At 49.8% G+C, this 20,443-nt stretch overlaps 1 protein-coding gene across 4 annotated transcripts in view; it reads left to right on the plus strand.

Moving 5' to 3' along the window:
• Positions 1-18,415, plus strand: part of SH3BP4 (SH3 domain binding protein 4) — a 55,143-nt gene extending 36,728 nt beyond the window's left edge. For 3 of the 4 annotated variants that reach the window (XM_052675435.1, XM_052675433.1, XM_052675432.1), the window contains exons 2-5: positions 3,349-3,554; positions 5,575-7,937; positions 15,370-15,558; positions 15,813-18,415. In XM_052675435.1, coding sequence (XP_052531395.1) covers positions 3,437-3,554; positions 5,575-7,937; positions 15,370-15,558; positions 15,813-16,037 — 2,895 coding nt within the window. In that variant the 5' untranslated portion in view covers positions 3,349-3,436 and the 3' untranslated portion in view covers positions 16,038-18,415. Of the gene's footprint in view, positions 1-1,777; positions 2,123-3,348; positions 3,555-5,574; positions 7,938-10,262; positions 10,736-15,369; positions 15,559-15,812 lie in introns of those variants that run through there. The other variant, XM_052675434.1, reaches the window with a different exon arrangement.
• Positions 18,416-20,443: the final 2,028 nt, after the last annotated feature.

Below are 20,443 nucleotides of genomic sequence, written 5' to 3' on the forward strand. Positions count from 1 at the left end.
GGCAGCAGGCCAGGCTGTGTCTTGGTTTCCGGCCTGAGCCACCCCAGAGAGTTTGCTGAAGTTCTTTTGTAACCCTTTCTGTGCCATTTCATGTTCTGTGACAGAAGACTTGTTGGTCGCAGTGGGACGTGGTGGGTTGGCAGCAAGGCTGCTGTCCCTCCACCACGTGACGTAGTGCTGCTGGCCTTATTCCTAACTCCAGCTAACACAAAGCTGAATCCACTCTACAAGTCCCCGCTGCAGCTGGTGGTGTGATTCCCTTACGGGTGAGTCACAGGATGTGAGTCCCGTGGCTCATGATGTCCCCTGGGGTGCAGAAATCCAGCAGATGGGGCAGGGAGGAGACAGCTCTCACCCTGTACAGTGGCAGCACAGGGAGAAAGTGAGCTCTTTTTGGTGCTGCTGGTTGGAAGTTGGGATGAAACAGCCCCGTGGTGCCTCTGTTCATACCAATGCAATGCTGGGTGCTTCTGTGCCCTAGAAAGGTGGTGAGAAGGAATACGGTCCTGTCAGCAGCTGTCCTTGTCCATGCTTCCCTAAACCTTTGCTGTGCCTTAACCCTTGTTCAGGACTCCTCTCCTCATCCCCACGTCATCCCCGACAAGGATGTGTGCAAGGAGGAGAGCTGTTTGCCCTCCTTATCCTTTCCTCCATTCAATAAGGACACTGTTTATCACTGTGGGTAAACAGATGGAGGTAGGGTTTTTCCTATTCTATATTTAGAGTGTTTTCTGATGAATTTACAGACCATTGTCTCAGCAGTTTCCAAACTGCCCTTGCAACCCATGTTTCTCCCCACCCAGCACTTGCCCATCCCCTTTTGTTCTCCCACAGTCCAGGTTTGAAGCAGCAGGCTTGTTCTTTCTAAGCTTTTTGCTCTGGCTCTGCATTCAGAACCATCTCAGGTTCACCCCTTGGAGCCACCAGCCCCAAAACACAGATTCCTTTGTAGTTCCTCACAGTCCCCCCTGAAAACTGCAGTGGAGTGCATGCACACCCGTCCTCCCACGTGTGTGATAGTGCTGCTACGTCCAGAACAGACTGAGAAACAACAGAGGAAATAGCTTTCCCTAATCAGTCATTTTTAATGTACATTCTTGCCGTCTTAGGGGAATTTGGGATGTATGTAGGGCTTATTTTTCCAGCTGTTTCTCCACACAGTCACATCTGCCACAGATCTTTAACATAAAGCTTGCAATGCGCTCATGGAAGTACTGGAATGGGGAGCATCCCTGCTTGTGCCAGGCACGGCGAGGCTTGTGGATACATCGGTGCACAGCTCTAACTACTGATAGCAAAAATATTTGACACTGGACTTCCAGGCAGGTATTTAAAATACATTCATGGCTTGCACTTTGATTCACAGGAAAGTTATTTGTCTGGTTTCTTTCTTGCTCAGAAAAAAACTTTGTGCAGTGCTCACCAAGCGGGGGTGACCTTTGAGCTGTCAGAGTGTTTGTTTTGTCTGTGTTTTGGTTGTGTGCAATAATTGCTAATATTGGGAAACATTTACCACTTCAGCTGTTGCTGTGACAACAGTGCTGCACACCCACTTTGTGCCCAATTAGAGCTGCAGAGGGCTTTACTCGAGCAAAACTCCTGCAGGATCTTACTGTGTTTCTGCACAGTTATGTCATGGCAGGTGTGCAATCCCAAGCAGTGGGTGATGGTGTTTAGCATTATTACTTGCTGTGTTGGAGCTGGAGTGGCAGCACCTTTTTGGAACGCGCCAGCTGAATGGAGCATCTTTTCTCCCTTCCTTGCTTCCCACTGCATGTCTGCTTAGTGCCCTTTCTTACTGCTGTTCTCCAAGTTCCTTGTCTTACCCAGCTCCTCTGATAAGCCCAGCCGTGGCTGTAAGCCCAGTTCTCAGCACCTGCAAAGCCCTCTCCATGCTGATTTCCAGCAGAACCCAAAACAACACTCTTCTCAAAGGGAAAAGTGTTTGTGCAAAGCTTCTCCCTTTCTTTTCTGTCTGCAGCCTCCTGCATCCTTACGGTGACTGCATTCCTGGCATACCAGACTTCAGATGGCTTGAGAAGCATCTCGAGCAGGCTGGAGTATCTCCTGCTTTGACTCCCTCCCCGGATGCAAATTTCCTCTTTCTACATTCCAGAAAAGGGTACTGATTCCTTCAGGGCTTGCTCCTCCTTGCCTCCAGATCTGCAGGTTTAATAACAGCCAGCTGCAGCCCAGGCAGTTGGCGGCCAAACACAGTGCTTGTCTTCACATTCCCATTATCTCCGTGTTCCCAGCAGAGCTCTGCCTTCTAAGGAATTTAGGTTTGGAGTCATTTTCCGCTTGATCTGGTTTTGAAGCAGGGGAGAAGACTGCATGAAGTGAGGAAGAAGGGAGAGCAGCGATAGGAGAGGATTTAAAGTCATTTGGGTTGCTGAATTCAAGCAGGGAATTCGGATTGATATGGCTTTTGATTGCCCAGGGCTTTATTTGTGAACCTCTCTTTGGTGCAAACCTGAAAGAGCAAAGTGGGGCTGAGAGTCTGTGCTGCAGCCTTGCCTTCAGCTAGCAGAGAGGCTGCAGGCTTTCTTGCCTATGTGCTCCTGGGCACCCTCCAAGCTCCACAACAGCTCAGTGACACCAGAGGAGCTACTACCAGTGCTTGCATCAGCCACTGTGCTGGTGGTGAAAGAGAAAGGAGAAGAGAGCAAGCGTGGAAGAGGATGGCAGTGCGAAGCCAGGTAGTGGAAGAGGTTTGCATCTGCAGGTGATGTCCCACCAGGCTGCATCTCTGGATGGTCCTTTTGGTGAGGTGTGGGAAAAGGGCTGAAAGCATGCATAGACTGCGTGTTGCCTTCGAGATCAGTTGTGCTGCTGGTGCCTTGGGAGCAGATGCTTAAAGCAGAGACGGCTGTTTGCATGAGATGGAGATGTGCAGCAGTGTCACGCAAGGCCAGGCTGCCCTTGCTGACCAGACCTTGATTATTAGGAGTCCAGAGGTAATTATCATGATGCTTTAAGGAGAATATGGCTCTGTGACTCCTGCACATGGTCTTGGGCAGCCTGCTCCAGGTATCCCCCCTTGAGCGGGAGGATTGGACCAAATGTCCTCCACAAGTCCCTTCCAACCGTAATTATCCCATGGCTCTCTGACAGGAGGAAGTTTTCCTGAATCAGCACTGCAGGGCCGGCACACAGGTGCAGACGGCCTTTTATCTGGAGTGCTTCTTTGATAAGCAAATGGGAAAGGAAGGATGCAGCTGCCCTGAGTCAGCCTGAGGCTGAAGCAGTGGCACGTGCTGAGCTCGCATCTTGCACAGCACATCGTGTGGGTGTCGTGCCGGGAGCAGGAGGCATTGCTAACATGCTGGCTTTTGTTTTTACCTGCAGGCGGGCTGCCCAGGGTGCTGTGGTATCTGCGGGCTGTGTGGAGGAGCCATGCCCACCTAGCACTGCCCAGGCTCTCGGCGAGCTGAAGATGGCGGCCCAGAGGATCCGGGCAGCTAACTCCAGCGGCCTGCTGCGCTGCAAGTCGGAGGGGACACTCATCGACCTCAGCGAGGGCTTCTCAGAAAGCAGCCTGTGTGACGTCAAAGGTGGGGGGCCAGAGGGGGCCGTGGCCACCAGGGGACAGGGCAGTGTTAGCCTGGTGCCACCGTGTCGCGTGCAAGAGAAGAGATGGATTTGCCAGGCTGGTGACAAGGCAGGGTTGGTTCTCCATCCCCCCCAGAACAGATTCAAATGGGAGAGAATTCCCATTCCCTCTGTACAAATGGATCCTGAGGCGGAAGGAGAAGCTAGCATGTGCTGATGGTCTTTAAAATAAACATGCAACAAAGCAATTGTTTTTGCACAAGGAGCAAGGAGAGTCCCGAACATCAAATGCTCTTGCTGTACATCAGTTTGTTTTTAATGCAAAAATAGGGATTACTCACATCCTTGTGAGTAATTACTCATGCTCACATTCATGCAAGGGAAGGGACTGTCCTGCTTTGCTCACTCTGCACTGGAACAGCCTCACCTTGAGCACTGGGTGCAGTTTTGGGGCACCGCAGTGTGGAAAGGACACAAAGATATTAGAGAGCATCCGGAGGGCATCAACTTCTCTCCAACAAATGTCTTGGGCTGCAGAGCTGCATTAACAGCCATTTCCTGCCCGGGTGGCAAAATAGGTTCAGTGCAGAGTTTATATATAGTTTTACACTGAATAAATGTGCTCACAACTTTCCCTACCTGCTGGTAGAGTCTGTGCAGGGGAAGTAGGTTAACGATGAATCACTTAATGTGTACAAGCTCTTATTTTCCTGATTCTTGAGCCCTGTGGTCCTTATATCTAAAACTTTTTTTTGCTCTTACTGGCTTGTGTTTTTCAGTACTGTTATCACGAGTTGTGCCATTGCTGCACCACATCTTTTTTGTTAGCTTTCCCAGTTTTCTGTACGGCTGACAGGCATCCTGACATCCTGTGTTTTTCTGTGTTTTTGTTCTTTCCTCCCTCCCCCCCTCCTCCCCCCAAGCAAGCATTGTTTTCTTAGGTCTGTCTCGCAAGATAACAAATGTTTGAATGCTGATGTAACATTATCTGCAGCTTATTTCTCGTGATCCTTAACAGAAGTAGGTCCTAAATGTGAAAGCAAAACAGTGACAGAGTGAACATGTCTAGTCTTAATTGAACTGTTTTGCTTGCAATTGTGATCAGATAGTACTGGCTAAACAACTTGCAGCCATCCCTGCTGCTCAACGTTGTTGAAAGAGAGACTGGAGATGCTGCTTGGTCCATGGGAGGTCAGTATGGTGTTTGTGGTGGTTCAAGTATCCTGACTTTGTAAAAGGAGCCAAGTTTTTCTGAGGAAATGTGGTCGTCCCCTTAGTGGGTACTCTGAGCTCTCTCTTACTCTGAAACATAAGTGGGGAAAAAAGGCAGTGCTGAAGTGCTGGTGGCCTAAGATGTTGAGATACCACTGACCAAATTTGTATGATCATGGCCTTGAAAGATCACTTGGGCCATATAACCTCTTCCCATGCAGCCCTCCCAAAATTAACTTCTGTTGTTTTAAATGTGAAAATTTAGGGGATAGCCTGCTATTTACCCTTAAGAACTTAGATCCAGTAATGCCAGCTAAAAGGCAGAGCTGATAAGATGGGGCTCTGGCTCCCTTGGAACTCCCTTCAGCGCAGCTTTGTGTGCATCATTCATCAGTGAGTTCAGAGGCTGTCTCAGAGAAGCAGCTGAGAGAAGTCCTAAATCAAGGGGAAGGCTTCTTGCTAAGACGCTTTGCTGTATTGTTTACCCTCTTTCTCTCCACATGCCTTTCTACCATGGGATGATAACAAATTGCTGTGTCTCCTGTCTCAGCTCCTGCTGTTCTTCCTAGTTGTTTTGATGCCCATCTCTTTCAAGAAGGCATTTTCTCTTCAGCATAAATGTATCAGATGTAGCAAAGTGAATAGTTTTGTTTAAAAATGGTAGCAAAAAGAAATTACTTTTGGGTTGGAGATGCTTTGAAACTACTTCAGCTTCGCTGCTTGATGTAGCGTGGATCGCTTGCCTGAAATAAATGATTTTAAGTAGCTTGTGACTTTGTGGATTGCTTACAGTGTTTTTCTATTTCACAGTGCCTTCTCCTAGTGCCTTGCTGGTTGACAATCCCACGTCCTTTGGAAATGCAAAGGAAGTAATAGCAATCAAAGATTACTGTCCAACTAATTTCACCACTTTGAAGTTCTCTAAGGGGGACCATCTTTATGTCTTGGACACATCGGGAGGCGAGTGGTGGTATGCTCACAATACCACAGAAATGGGTTACATCCCTTCCTCCTACGTCCAGCCTGTGAACTACCGCAACTCTTCCTTAACGGACAGCGGGATGATAGACAATCTACTGGAGAGCCCTGACGAGGGGGTTAGGGAGCTAGACCTGCTTGGGGAATGGACTGATGTGAAAAGAAACTCTGTGAAAGCCCACAGTAACAACCCTTTCTTGAACGGTGTCCAGACAAATCCATTTCTCAATGGGAATTTGCAGACGTTGACCAGCTCAGAGAGAGAGCCCAACTCCAAAGCATCTGTTGACTTGCTGCTCTTCGACACGGGGCCTCCTGCTTCAGCAGTTCCTAGCTCAGCTGCTAATAGCAGCATGGGTAACATTTTTGATGAATTTCCATCCACAAACAGGCTGGACCTGGAAGAGTCTGTGAAAAGGGACAATCCCTTCTTCAGGAGCAAACGCTCTTACAGCTTGTCTGAGCTGTCTGTTCTGCAAGCCAAGTCAGACACTCCGGCACAGTCGGGTTTTTTCAATGGTTTAAAATCTCCCACTCCTGAGCAATTCCAGAGCAGGGAAGATTTTAGGACCGCATGGTTGAACCATAGGAAGCTGGCCCGATCTTGCCATGACTTGGATTTGCTTGGTCAAAATCCTGGCTGGGGTCAGACACAACCGGTGGAGACGAACATTGTGTGCAAACTGGATAGCTCTGGTGGAGCTGTTCAGCTTCCAGACACCAACATCAGCATCCATGTGCCAGAAGGTCACGTGTGCCCCGGGGAAACGCAGCAGATCTCCATGAAAGCTATGCTAGATCCACCACTGGAGCTCAACAGTGATAAGTGCAGCACCATCAGCCCCGTCCTGCAGGTCAAACTCAGCAACATGGAGGTGAAAACATTCATCATTCTGGAGATGAAAGTGTCTGCAGAGGTTAAGAATGACATCATGAGCAAGAGTTTGGTAAGACTGCAGTGCCTTCGGAGCGACATGAAGGAGGGGCCATACACACCAATGCAGCTGAGCTATTCGTATGGGGACACGATACAGGTGCAGCTGGAGAACCTGGAGCCTTGCATGTACATAGCTGCTGTAGCTCAAGGGCAGAACATCCTCTACCCTTACACTGTTTGGGATTATATCAGCAAGAAGATCACAGTTGGTGTTTATGGCCCGAAACATATTCACCCTTCCTTTAAAACAGTTGTGGCCGTGTTTGGGCACGAATGTGCACCCAAGACTCTCCTGGTGAACGAGGTCACGAGGCAGTCTCACAGCCCAGCTCCAGTTGCCCTTCAGCTCTGGGGTAAGCACCAGTTTACTCTGTCCCGGCCTCAGGACCTCAAGCTCTGCATGTTCTCCAACATGACCAACTATGAGGTGAAAGCTAGTGAGCAAGCCAAAATTGTGCGAGGCTTCCAGATGAAGCTGGGCAAGGTCAGTCGCCTTATCTTCCCCATTGCATCCCACGATCCCAATGAGCTCTCGGATTTCACGCTAAGGATACAGGTCAAGGATGACAAGGATGCCATTTTGACCCAGTTCTGCGTCCAGACGCCACAGCCGCCTCCTAAAAGTGCCATCAAACCGACAGGGCAGAGGCGGTTCCTCAAGAAGAACGAGGTTGGAAAGATCATCCTTTCACCTCTGGCTGCCACTGCCAAGTATCCGGTTTTTCAGGACCGGCCGGTGTTGAGCTTGAAGTATGGCAAACTGCTGAAAACAGTGGTGCGGCAAAGCAAGAATCACTATTTGCTGGAGTACAAGAAAGGAGACGTCATAGCCCTCCTCAGCGAGGAGAAGATCAGGTTGAAGGGACAGCTGTGGACGAAGGAGTGGTACATCGGCTACTACCAGGGCAAAATAGGCCTCGTGCACACCAAAAATGTGCTGGTGGTTGGAAAGGTCAAGCCCAGCTACTTCTCTGGGCCTGATCTCACCACCAGCCTGTTGCTCGAGCAAATCCTCAGACCCTGCAAATTCCTAACCTACATCTATGCGTCCGTGAGGACTCTTCTCATGGAGAACCTCAGCAGTTGGAGATCCTTCGCGGACGCGTTGGGCTATTTGAACTTACCGCTCACGTTTTTCTGCCGATCAGAGTTGGACAGCGAGCCGGAGCGAGTGGCCTCCGTGCTGGAGAAGCTGAAGGAAGACTGCAACAACACGGAGAACAAGGACAGGAAATCTTTTCAGAAGGAGCTGATGATGGTGAGTCCGAGGTCTGATGAAGGCATCTTCCTTGACTGTGGTGCAGAGCGGTGCGGGTGAGTGGGAGCTAAGCTATCCTAACTCAGTCACTGAAAAATGAACTGAGGTTTGCAGATTGAATGGGAATTCAGGCCTGCGGTGAGGAATGAAATGGGTAAAAAGTTGTACGTGTTGAGTGAGTGAAGCAGGCGTGCTTGGAAGATGGCTAAGCTGAAGGCCCTTCAAAGCAAGGTGGTTTCAGTCCAGTGCTTTCCTAGCGCTCAGCTGGACCTTGCTGCTGAAGGCTATTTCAGCCTTCAGTGATAAATAGAAGATGTGCATGCGTATCAAGGAGTTACCCAGGAGCTGCTGGTTTCCTCAGTCCAGGATCAAAGTGATGCCAGTGATGGAGGTCTTGGTTTTTTGTGGCAGAAAACTGGAAAAAGGCAAGAAACATAAATACTTTTCCTGTACGGTATGTGGTAGGCAAGCCACCTCTCAAGTCATAGAATCATGGAGTGGCCTGGGTTGGAAGGGTCTTCAAGGATCATCAAGTTCCAACCCCCCAGCTGCAGGCAGGGACTTGCTTTTATATTGCCTCAAGTTTCTCAAACGTGCAGGAGAGGGGTTTTATGGCTGCTGTGGAGTGCTACATCTTCACAGTTACGAAACAACCCCACATTGCTCTATAACAATGTCTGTGTTTACTCCTCCTTTCCTTGAGTGACAGCTAAACCAAGGGCAACTCTGAATTAGGATGCTTTGTGTTCAGCTGTGGGTTATGTTTGCAAATTGTCTGAAGTGCCTGGCTTGCCTCTGTCCTGAAAGGCTTCTGCAGGCATTTGGGCAAGTGCTGTCTGCAGGTTTTTCTAGGATGCTCTTCAGAAGTCTCTAATGAGAAATTGTCTTCACGATAACAGCTTCTAGCATTTCACAGGAGGTGGGCCAAAGAAAATGCAGACCTTTGTGCTGAGAAGAGATTTGAGTTGCAGCAATTCACGTGTCTTGAAATGCCAGTTTAATTAAGACTAGCACAAGCTTTGCTTAGCAGTGATGCAGGCAGGCAGTGGGGCAGGAACATGCAGCACACAGAAGGAAATTAGAGGTAGGCACATGGGTAAAGAGGTCTGCAGCTAAATTAAGCTCTCCATGTCCCAACCTCTCTTAATAAAAATGGGGAAATGTCAGGATTGAGCAGTAGGTGTAAGGCATTATGAAGAGTATGGAGCCTTTCATTACTCATGGAAATTTTTTCAGGGGAGTTCATGGAAGGTGCCTTGTGGATGTACTTCCTCTGCCTAAGAGCACAGTACAATTAATAACTCTTTATAACAGGCCCTGTCTGAGTGTTGGTGTTACTGTGGAAAATGGGAAGATAGTTTCCAAAAGTCTGACTCATGCCTGCACTTAGGGTGAGCACCAGAGCTGCTCGCGGAGGGCAAGGATGTCCAAATGCCACGCTGCAGTCCCCAGGGGAGCATCCAAGCTGAAGGCCAATGGGCTGCAGTTACTGCTGCTGCTTCCCTCTGCTCTTCCTCCCACCTCAGCCTTGCCTTCTCCAGCTCCAGCTGGGCTGCTGCCTGCTGATCTGAGGGAACACTGTGATGAAGAGGTCTGGTGTGATGGGTTCCAGCAGTGTCTTCCAGCAGTCTCTAGCTTGGTGCAGGTGATGGTTGGAATGAGCAACCGTTTGGGCAGCCCCAAATCACCTTGACTTTGAACCACGTAGGTTGGCACTGAGGTGAGAGGCCAAGGAGCTGCTGGGCTGCAAAATGTTTGGTTGGGTAGAGATGGGAGGAGAGCAGGGGTGACCTTGCTGCCTGGGTTTGTGATCTGTGGCTACTGGGACAATGTTTTAGCTTTGGGTTTCGATAGAAGGCAAGCTGTAGGCCGTGTCGTCAACTCAGCTTCTCTTGAGGGAATCTTCTGGCCATTGTATGGCTTGTTTTTTGAGCTTTTGGGAGGCAGCTGCTGCAGCTGCAACAGGCTCTGGGGTAAGACCTGACTTTCTGGCCCACATTTCCAAGCTAAGCTTGGGGCGTCAGTTTGCTTATCCAGTCAGTGGGCCACTTGGGCTCATAATGCCTGGGATGCAGCCATGTCTTGTGCCATGTTTTGCCACAGCTCATCTAGCCTCAGCAATCCCTCCTCTGCTTTGGGGCTGGGTGGAGGTGGTAGCCAGGGCTGTGTCTGACCCTGTGGTTCCTCAGAAGGAGGCTTGGCACCTTTAATCATTCTGTGAGTAATGGGGTAAACTGTGTGCTCCTCTTGCTGAATGCTTCCTAGGGCTTTGTGCTGTTTGCTTTACTGGCTTGCTTTTCTTTTATCTATTCTCTTTGTCTCCAGGGGACAAAGACAGTCTGTAGGTCATGGAGAGGCTGTGCAAACCTAACTGTGGGGATGAAGAAAAGATGAGGCTCTCTGGGGGCTCACAGACCTACTAACTCAAGAGGAGGGCTATAAGCTGCTGGAAAACATACTGCTCCCAAAGGGATGCGCATCTCATGCAGAGTCCCAGAGCGGGTTTTATTTTCCATGCTTGAATGGAGACATAATCCTGAATATTGGCTCTGTTTCCTATTCTGTGCCAGATCTTGCTGCGTCTGAGCCTGTTGGTGAAGGATGAGCCCTTCTCCTGATGGAAAGCTGCTTCTAAACCCCTTGCTGCTGTCAAATGGTCCTTAGCTTACAACGAAACAAGAGTGAGATTGATTTTTAAAAAACCACAACAACTGTGTTTGGGGAATGACAGTTGAAAAGTAACTTATTTTGTCGCGTGTATGGCTAATTTTATTTGCAACAAGTGGTCTTGCTTTCTGCTGGTGAGATCTGTGTATTTCATGTTAAAGTTGACTGTCCCATCCCAGAGGGACTGTGGAGAGGGAAATGGTAAGGCTGCTTATCTCACATCGGTGTTGAGTACACAGGATTGCCATGGCAGAGCTATACACTGGTAGCCAAGCATGGAAAAGCCCTCTCATTGATGACTAGTTAATAAATAATCTGTGATTACTTACTCTTTTCGCCTAGCAAAAGCAGCAGTGTGTGAAGGTAACTGAGGGGAGCATTGCTCACGAGTTAGTCATCACATCAGAGAGAGAAACAGCTCTCCCCTCCCTCTCTGCCCATCAACCCAGGCAGCAAGCAGGCTGCCTCCTCAAAGCCTGTAGGCACTGCAGCCTGGATCTGCAATGATACACGAGCAGCCTAACAGACCTCTTGCAGCTGGGCAGACCTCTGTGGCTGCTTCTGAGGGGAAGAAGTGCGTTTGCTCACTTCTCCATGGCAGGGCTTCACGGTGACATGCTTTTCCCACACACACAGGCAGCATCGCTGTGGTCGGTGGCTGCAGCCCAGCATGCAGGTGCAAACTCCATCACATTTCCAAGCCTTTGGAGTCCCAGCAAACACCGGGTGTTCGGGTGGTTTTGAAAATGTGAAGTCGCATACCACAGTATAATCCAATGCACTCGGGTTGCCACACGAGAGCCGTGCCAGGTTTCATTTGAGAAACTTGACCTAACTTGCCGTACAGTGGCTGCACTGCCTGGTCCTCTGGAGCTGGAGTGAAGCCTGCCATGAAAGACATCACTCCTTTCACTCTGCATTTTTTGATACGGTGTTTTGGTAGAGCCTTGCTCTTATCAGCCTTTCCAATAAATGCTGCTTCTAGGAAGCAGCACTGGTCTGCTGAGAATATGACTGCACTTGTTAGCAGAGTGCTGCAGATCCTATAAGCTTTTTCTTCTCCGAATAACTGGAGATGTGCTTCTGCTTGCTGTATTTATTGTGACTGCAGGTGTGTGAATGCTGCCTCTTTTCTGCCAAGGTTGAGTGAATGCTGCGTCCTCATCCCTGGTGCTGGAGAGCCTGAGCACTGTGTTCCTGCTTAGATCTCGTGCTGCTGTGCCCGGGGCACACAAGCCCAACCTGCTCTTCTTCCCTCCCCCTAGCTCCTGCATCCTGAATTGAGCTGCTGGCAGTCCTGCTCTGAATTTGGGTCCTTGGTGAAAAGCAGGTCCCTCAAACAGAGGGCAGTGCTCCCACCGAGGCTCTGCCAAGCAGGTTGCTCAGAGCAGGGTGGTGGTAGAGCAGTGGCACAGGGCTGGCTGTGAACTTCCCTGCAGGCTCCTTGCTCTGCAGACAACATCAGATGACCTGTTTTTGTTTGCTGGGGCCGAGAGGAAATCGTTGATGCCTTCCTGTTCCTCGGTGCGGGTATTTCAGAGTGCTGTACCTGATGCATTCTCATGCTTAGTTAATGGAACTCTGAACGTTGCTGCTGCTGTAACCACATCTTTGCCTCCCCAGCAGCTACCTTCAGCCCTTTCAGGCAGTGATTAATGCCTGATAACGCTTAGACCCTCCAGGGTGCTTTCTAATTTAAATGCTGTTTAAAAAATCATTAACTAATTTAAAAACTCCATTTCCATCACCGCTTCCTTCTGGGTCTCACGCTTGGCAGGCACAAGTGAACTTGGGGACACTTCCCACCTCTAGGGCAAAGGAGAAAGGCTTCACTCCATGGTTCAAACAGATTTAGGGAGGGGACAACACGTCCACAGCTCACATGGCTGCTTATCCCATCTTGGCTTTATGATTATTGAACTGGGGTGGGGAGGCATAAAGGGGTGCACAGGAATCACAGCTTTTCAACCCCATCGTTTGCTCCTTCCCTGTTTGTGTGCTGTGCTCCACCCAGGGCTCCCTGCTGCCTGTTTGCCTCCATGCTGTTTGCTGTGATTAGAGGACTGGAAATGGGCTTCTGCATTTCAGAGCCGGGATGCAAATTCAGCCTCCCATGGATGCGTTTTAAAGTGGAGGCTCTTCTGCTTTGAACTGGAATTTGAATATCAAACCATCTCCTTGGCTGTGCCGCACTGCTCTGCTGGTGGAGCGGGCTTGGGGCCTCTCTGAGGTTAATAAATGCACCCGAGGAGGATGGAGGGAAGCTGTAGCATAATCCCAAAAGCGCCTGCTGGAGGATTACATCTGCTGAGAGCCCTGCTAATCCCAGCTGGGCAGCAAGGGCTTGCAGGGAGCCCAGTGCCTGCTATGCTTTGGCTGCTTATTCCATCACCTCCTCGCTGCCCCATGTTTCCCTCAGCTCACCTGGGGCTCCCTTTGCAGATTGAGCCTTCCCTGGAGGCAAAGTGAAGGTGCCTGCTTATTAGTAGGCTTCAGAGTGAACGTGCTGAGCCGAGGGGAGCAGAATTATCTCTTTCAAAGCTGTGGCTTCAAGTGATTGTACCACTCATAGCACGGGACTCTCTGCTAAATAACACCTCCCTGCTGTTACTCCTTTTTCCTGTGTTCATTGAAAAGCAGGGCGTGTTTCTCCCAAGTGCTCTTATCCCTGGGAAATAGATCATGTGTGACCAGGAAAGGACAGGGTGCCTCTGCACCGTCCGCCTGATTCAGAACAGTTCACACTTGCTGACTGCTGGTCTCAAGGAGAAGACCGTGGGCCATAATCCTAAATCTGTGCTTCTTAGGACCCTGAAGCCTTCACTTCCAGAGCAAAGGGCCCTGAGCCTGTTGACTGCGTGGAGAGATAACATTGCTGAGAGCTGGATGTGAGTGCTCTGCAGTTATGAATACGGCCCAGATGCGAGATCTGAACCCTTCTCAATGCCCAAGAAAAATATAATGCTTTTTTAAAATGTATTTTGCTTGCTTAACGAGAGGGTTTATTATTTCTACTTCTAATGCAGGAAACCAGTGTAAGCACTTTGTAGAAGCAAATGCTGGTCAGAAGCAGTAATTAGATTCAAGCCCAGCTTTGCTTTGTGTAAGCTGGGAACAGATAAGGGAATCAACATATATTTGCTTTGCAAATTGCTGGAGTGGTTTCAGATGTTACTGTCTTCCCCAGCTGTTTGTTACTGTCCCCCTGATAAACAGTCTCTGAGAGCATTTAACCCCTCTTCTTCTCCAGAGCTGCCTGTGTGCAGAGCCGGGTCAGGGCAGGACGTGGTGACCCACAGCCCTGCTGCAGGGATGGCAGCAGAGGGACAGGGAGGAACTTGGGGGGCAATGGTTCCATCCTCTTGCTTGCCAGCTGGGCATCCTTCTGCCTGAAAACCAGTCTTGCTCAAACGTGTGTGCTCTGAATATGTTGGGAATTAGCAGGAAGGAGCAGGTGGTTCTGGCCACTAAGGACTTTTCTCCAGGTCCCTGATTGCTGTAATAACCTCCCCACGCTGCTGTGACGTTGGTGTTGTTTCCAGTGGGAATGCTGGAGCCAGCACAGCATGCTCCTTGGAAACTCACAGCAGCATCGATGGGGGTTGTCCTCTTTATCACCAAGCTGTGGTTTGCATTTGCTCAAGTGAGCTCCCCTGCTGAGATGCTGAGCGATGCCCTTGGTGTTCAGCTGTCCTGGAGCTGCAGTCCTCATTCTGCTGTCCTTGCAGCTCTAGCAGTAAGCAAACAAGAGGGTGCTCAAGAAAAAAAGGCAGCAGCTAGCAAGTCTGTCTCCTGGTTGTAGTGCGTGATGAACCTGCTGAGCTGCTGCTGCAGTCCACACTGGGATGGGCAGGATGGAGGGAGATGGATGATTAAGTGATGATTAAACCTTTCTGGGTGGTAAACTGCCCCTCAGGGCATCTTGGGATTGTTTGCATTGTTTCAGTGTTGCTTCAAAAAACCCATAAAAATAAAAGGGTTCTTGTTCCATAACACAGAACGTGTTTCCATAAACACTGGAGGTCTGTAGAGGGGTTTGTCTGGGGACAGGGCTTGTTCCTGAGGCTCTCATTATGCTTTCCACTTGGCTGTGGCACACAGTGAGGGATGCCTCGTCCTTCCTGCTCGGCTGTGGAGGGATGCTGGTTCTGTTGATCCTCTGATAATCACCATTTAAATGGTTCCTTTCCATGGGTTTTCCCTGTTGCAACTTGCTTTGTGTTTTGAACAGAGTTTTACCTGCTCTGTCCTTTATTCCTGGCTGAATTATTGGTAGGTAGAGAACACACTGTTGTCAGTCTCCCTAACAAGCATTTTCTCTTCTCCATCTTGTTCTGAGGCTGCTCTCCAGGCCTTGTCCCCAAATGTCCTCCTGTGCTCGATGCAGGTTGTGGATGCTCATGCTGGTTGTGCCACTGGACAGTGCTCCTCTGGGCTGGGGGTACAAGCAGCGCAGAGTACAGAGGGTTCATTGTCTTGATTAAAGGCTTTAAGATGCTTTAAACTGCTTATGTGGCTCCTGAACATCTTGAGCCTACACCATAAAGCCGTGGTGGGCAACCCCAGCTGCGCGCCTGGTTGAACAGGGGTAGGGCACTCGCTTCAGTTAGTGGCGTGACTCTTCTGTCCTGCCCACTGGCCTGATTTCACCAGTTGTTGCCAGAAAGGAGGCAGGAGGGTTTTGTGATGGTTTTTCAGGGACATCCCCACCCGATTCGGGCCCACCCTGACTCCATCTTCCTTGTTTTTCCTAATGATCCCGCAGGCCTTGCTGAAGATGGACTGCCAAGGGCTGGTGGTCAGGCTTATCCAGGACTTTGTGCTGCTCACCACGGCCGTGGAAGTGGCCCAGCGCTGGAGGGAGCTCGCTGAGAAGCTCGCCAAGGTCTCCAAGCAGCAGATGGACGCCTACGAGGCCCCGCACCGCGACAAGAGCGGGGTGGTGGACAGTGAGGTGAGGGCAGACCAGCCTTCGTCCTTTGGGATTTTCCCAAGCTTGTTCTCGCTTGTGCAAACCTGTGCTCTTAGGGAATGAGGAATTGGGTGTGATGGGGGGACAGGAGGGGAAACGTGGGGATGTTTTCACCCACAGTGCATTTGTTCTGGGATCAAAAGGCATTGAGGATGGTAGCACTCGTTGGATGCTGAATGCTGGGCATGGGCCGAGCTTCACGTTCAGCTCTTCTCTTCCCACCCTCTGTCCCACAGGCCATGTGGAAGCCTGCGTATGACTTCCTCCTCACCTGGAGCAGCCACATGGGCGACAGCTACCGGGATGTGATTCAGGAGCTGCACACAGGGCTGGACAAGATGAAGAACCCCATCACCAAGCGTTGGAAGCATCTCACCGGCACCCTCATCCTCGTCAACTCCTTGGACCTGCTCCGGGCAGCTGCATTCAGCCCGCAAGACCACGAGGATTTTGCCATCTAGCACGGCTCCTTGCAGCCATGTTTTCATCCACGTCTCATTTATTGGTGGTATCCGTATTTTTCTGTGCTTTTTCCCCCTTTTATTTTTTTTTTTTAACAGTTGATTATAAACAGAAGAAGCGGGGATGGCTCTCCCCAGGTTTAAAGAGGCCAAAGTTTGCAAGTTCTCAGCAGGACTGGAAATGAGCAGGAGACGACCCTCCTCTTGGTGGGAAGGCATCCAGAAGGGATGGCTTTTCATATGGAATCGATGCCACTTCAACTATTCCTTACTCAGACACTTAAAAGGAGCCAGGGGGGCAGGGAGGGATCACAAAAGAGAATCCTTTTTTTTTTTTTTTTTTTTTTTAGGCATTTACAAATAAAAAGTCTAATTTTTGTAACGAGCAGCAAAGGTTGTAACCACTTTTGGGGGGAAGCTGTTGCTGTTTTGTATGTTGTAGAGACTGCTTTTAAATTATCATTTTTGAGATGAATGCGAGCGATGTAAATACGTATTTAAGATAAAGCACAGCAATGTCCCAGTGGTTTTGGTAAGCTTCCACAGTGCAGACTGACTGCAGAGCACTGTGTGAATTTGGGGTGTCTTCAGCCCTGCACGCAACTTAAATCAGAAAGGAGCTTTTTTTCCTCCCATCTTACAGGACATATCACCTGTTTAGTTGTTTTTGTTTGTTTTCTTTTTAAAATGTATCTACAAACGTGCATTTTGTCATCTGTGGGTAGGGAGGTGCTCGTGCATGTTCGCAGATGCACAGGTACCATTTCTAACCATGGGAAGGGATGCTGCCCCTGGCTCTTGGAGCTGGGTGCTGCCCACCGTGTCTGGAAGAAGCTGGAAGTTGGGGGCTCGGCACAGCCCTGCTCTTTGCTGCCCATGGTGCTGAGAGTGGGTCACTGCCATTGCAGCAAAGTGCTTGGGCATGATCCTCCTAACTTAAAATCCATTCAGAGCTCAGCGGAGATGTTTCAGATGTGTCTGGTGTCCTCATACTCATTGCCATTGATTTTTGAGGGCTTTGAATGGGGCTGTTTGAGGCTCCCAAACTCCAGCTGAACTTGTAAATGTCTTTTGCAGTGACACTGGTGCCATTGAGCTGAATATTTGTGGTACCAAGTGCCCCGTTCTTTCCCCTCGTGTTTTATAGCTGCCTCTTTTGGATTACCTCCCCTCTTCCTTCTGCTCCTCAGCTTTGAAATATTTTACATGGGAGGGGAATATTTTTGCACAGAAACATTATTTTAGGTGCAAAGTCTCTTTATAGCGAGGAAGACGGATTGTTAAGGTTGATTTTCTTTCAGGTTGAACCAGAAAAACAGAAAGAGGGGGGAAGGCATCTTTGACAAACGCAGTAGAAGCACACAAGAGCGGCTGCTGTGGCCAACAGGCTGGGCTCTCAGCAGCCAGGAGCAGGAGGTGGTGACACTTAAGCTTGATTTCTTCTCTTGGGAGGCTGCAGGTGAAATAAGCTCTCTGGAAGAGCCAAGTGTGGGGCACTGCCCATGGATTTGCAGGTGCAGGTGGCGAGTGGGCATCTGATGGTGCTGGCAGCCTCGGGAGGGAATGTCTTCCCACAGCTTCACTGCTTTACATCCTCTTTTCAAAGCGACACCCCCAGAAGCAGTCTCCCTTCACAGGACCCCACCAGAAATAATTAGCACCTTAATTTCTCCTCAGGGGCTTTAAGGAGTTTCCTATGCAACGCGGCGTAGCGCAGAAATAAATGTGGTCTGCCAGCACCTGAGCCCGTGATGCATTTGCTTTCTCTTTACAAGAGCAGGGCACTGTAAGAGCACATTTTCCTCACACCAAGCAAAACCAAATCTCCAATGCAATAAGGAGCAGCTCCTGCAAGAGAGATCCAGCCTGTGCCAGCACGGCTTTGGGCTGTTCAGAGCAGGCAAGGGCAGCCCCAGCCTTCGTAGGCAGTTTTACTCTGTGGTGACTCCAAGATGGGGACATCCCTAAAGGATTTCAGTTTATTTTTTTTTCCCTCCCCTTGGTTTCTCTAACTACCTCAGGTACTCTATACCCAGCTTAACATTTCAATGGCGACACGAAGCTTGCTGTGCTCAGCTCCCCGACTGCTGTGAGCCTCGGTGAAACGCTCAGCACGTTTCGGGGTGACCACTGTGTTGCTTTGTCCCTCCTTCAGTCAGAAATCCCAGCTCTCCTCACCTGCTGGGGCTGGGCTGTGTCCTTCAGATGCCTTCTGCCCGCTGTCCGGAGAGCCCGTCTGGAACTGCGCCTGGGCTTTGCATCGTGACCGCAGTTGGTGCAGTAACTGGTTATTGTACTTACATTTAATGTTCCTTTTTAAAAAAGAAATAATAATTTTTTTGGAGAAAAATATTCCTATTAAAGCTGTTGCTATTGCAGTGCTACCGAGTGGATTTCGTCTGCTGGTGGGTGGGTTTAAGGCAGTGGGCATCAGGAGGCTTTTGTCAATCCCACAGGCTGATGCCCAGGCCGTGTGGCCTTGGGCTCGCAGCACAGACCGTCAGTTGTGGTGCTCTCAGTATGAACTGAATTCCAATTTCAGACCCTGAAAGTGGGTTATTCAGATATCTGTCTCTAGCTATGGCTTCAGCTTGCCAAGGGTGAAAAAAAGAAGACATTGGTTTGATTTAATCCCTGGCAAAACGCATCCCGTGGTGCAGCACAGGGTGGCACAGCTGGATTGCTGGGCCAGGGCCACTAGGGCTCCTGGTTATGAATGGTCATTCTTAAGTAGCCTGGACCTATCTAATAGGAGCAATTCTCCATTAGTTACTTCTCTGATGTCTGACTCCCTCTAATATTTTATCTTCAAGTAAATGATTGGTCTTTTTTTTCTGTGTCCAACCAAGGGAATGACCTCCTTCAGCACAGTCCCCTTGGCAATGCATTTGCAGCATTTCAAGCCATCAGAATAGGATGATATCTCACATCAGCTCAGCTCAGCTTGCCATTAAATGGCTGAAAGAGATATGTCAGAATGGGGAGGGAGGGAGGTCACCCCTGGGTTATCAGTGTCTGGACAGAAATCTGCAGTATCAGTGATTCTTGCTTTGTCCTCCCCGGCTCTCAGTGTCTGGACACCCAGTGCAGTCTGCAGTGAAAATGAGAAACTGTGATGAAAGAGCCAGGAGGTCTCTGGGCATCTGTTTTTATCCCTGGAAATCCCTGCTGAAAATCAATTGTTCTGCTTCCTTCGTAGCTCTCAGCTGAATGCTGGTGGTGGATTATCGGCTGTCAGGACACCCAAATCTTGCAATATGAGGTCACAAGTGGTTAGAGAAATTGATTAAAGGACGACTCCTAGGTGTTTGCCTTGCTGGCAGGTTTCTTTTGGCACCAGAAAACCATAATTCCCAGTGGGTTTGCCCTCCTCTGAGAGACAGACCCCCTCACCAAGTGGAGGCTGTGTAGAGCCGTACCATGGCAGGAGAGCCAGCAAAACAACTTCGATGAGGACCTCACTGCCCCTGCTGCTCAGCTTTGGGAGAAGCCCAGGCGCAGCCAGTGTGTGAATCTTCTGGGTTTGGGTCTTGTGGTCCTTTGGGTCTTTGGGGACGTGGTTAATGAGCACAGTGGTGGCGAGCTGGTGATTGGACTGCATGTCCTCAGAGCTTTTTTCCTACCTCAATGAATCTATGACCCTTATAACCTCTTCACCTTAATAACCCAAGTCAGCTTCATCAGGCCTGAGCCCTCATAGAACATGAGCAAGGTGGCTGCAAGAGGAGGTCGTTGTCCCTGGAGACAGCTCCCAGCACACATCTGTGGCATCACCACTCACACCTTTTGGCCACAAAAGCCCTTTATTTGGTGATGCTCTTTTCACAGCTTCTTCCTTGGGCTGGGATCACAGACTTCCAGCAATAAATGGTACTTTTAGACTCTTGTATTACGTTTTCCCAAAGGCCACGTGCAAGGGAGCCAGGCCCAAAGAGAGCCCATCTCCACGGACTGACTGACAGTTCTGCACTGGATGGCAGATGGCTGATTTAGGGTGGGGATACCCTGCTATCTGTGGTGAGAAGAAAGGAGCCTCTGGCTGGAGGGATGAACAAGTTATTTTTTCACAGTAAGGGCAGTGAGACGCTGGCACAGGTTACCCATAGGTGTGGTGGAAGCCCCATCCCTGGAGACACACAAGGTCAGGCTGGATGGGGCTCTGAGCACCTGATCCAGATGTAGGTGTCCCTGCATTGTATAGGGACACCTGCAAGGACTGTGCAGTTTACCAGGCCTGCCTTAGGAGCACAGCTGGTTTTGATTTCCCTTTCCTTCTCCCTGCCATGACCAAATGCTTCCCACTCCCAGCATCCTTCCTGATAGGATGAAGTCATCTCAGACCAACCGTTTGCAGCTGAGGCTCACAGAGCAGCCCCATTGTATCGTCAGCAGCCTCCAGGGGGTAA

Source organism: Tympanuchus pallidicinctus, unplaced genomic scaffold (genome assembly GCF_026119805.1).
Source record: "Tympanuchus pallidicinctus isolate F22 unplaced genomic scaffold, pur_lepc_1.0 scaffold15, whole genome shotgun sequence".
Lineage (NCBI taxonomy): Eukaryota > Metazoa > Chordata > Aves > Galliformes > Phasianidae > Tympanuchus > Tympanuchus pallidicinctus.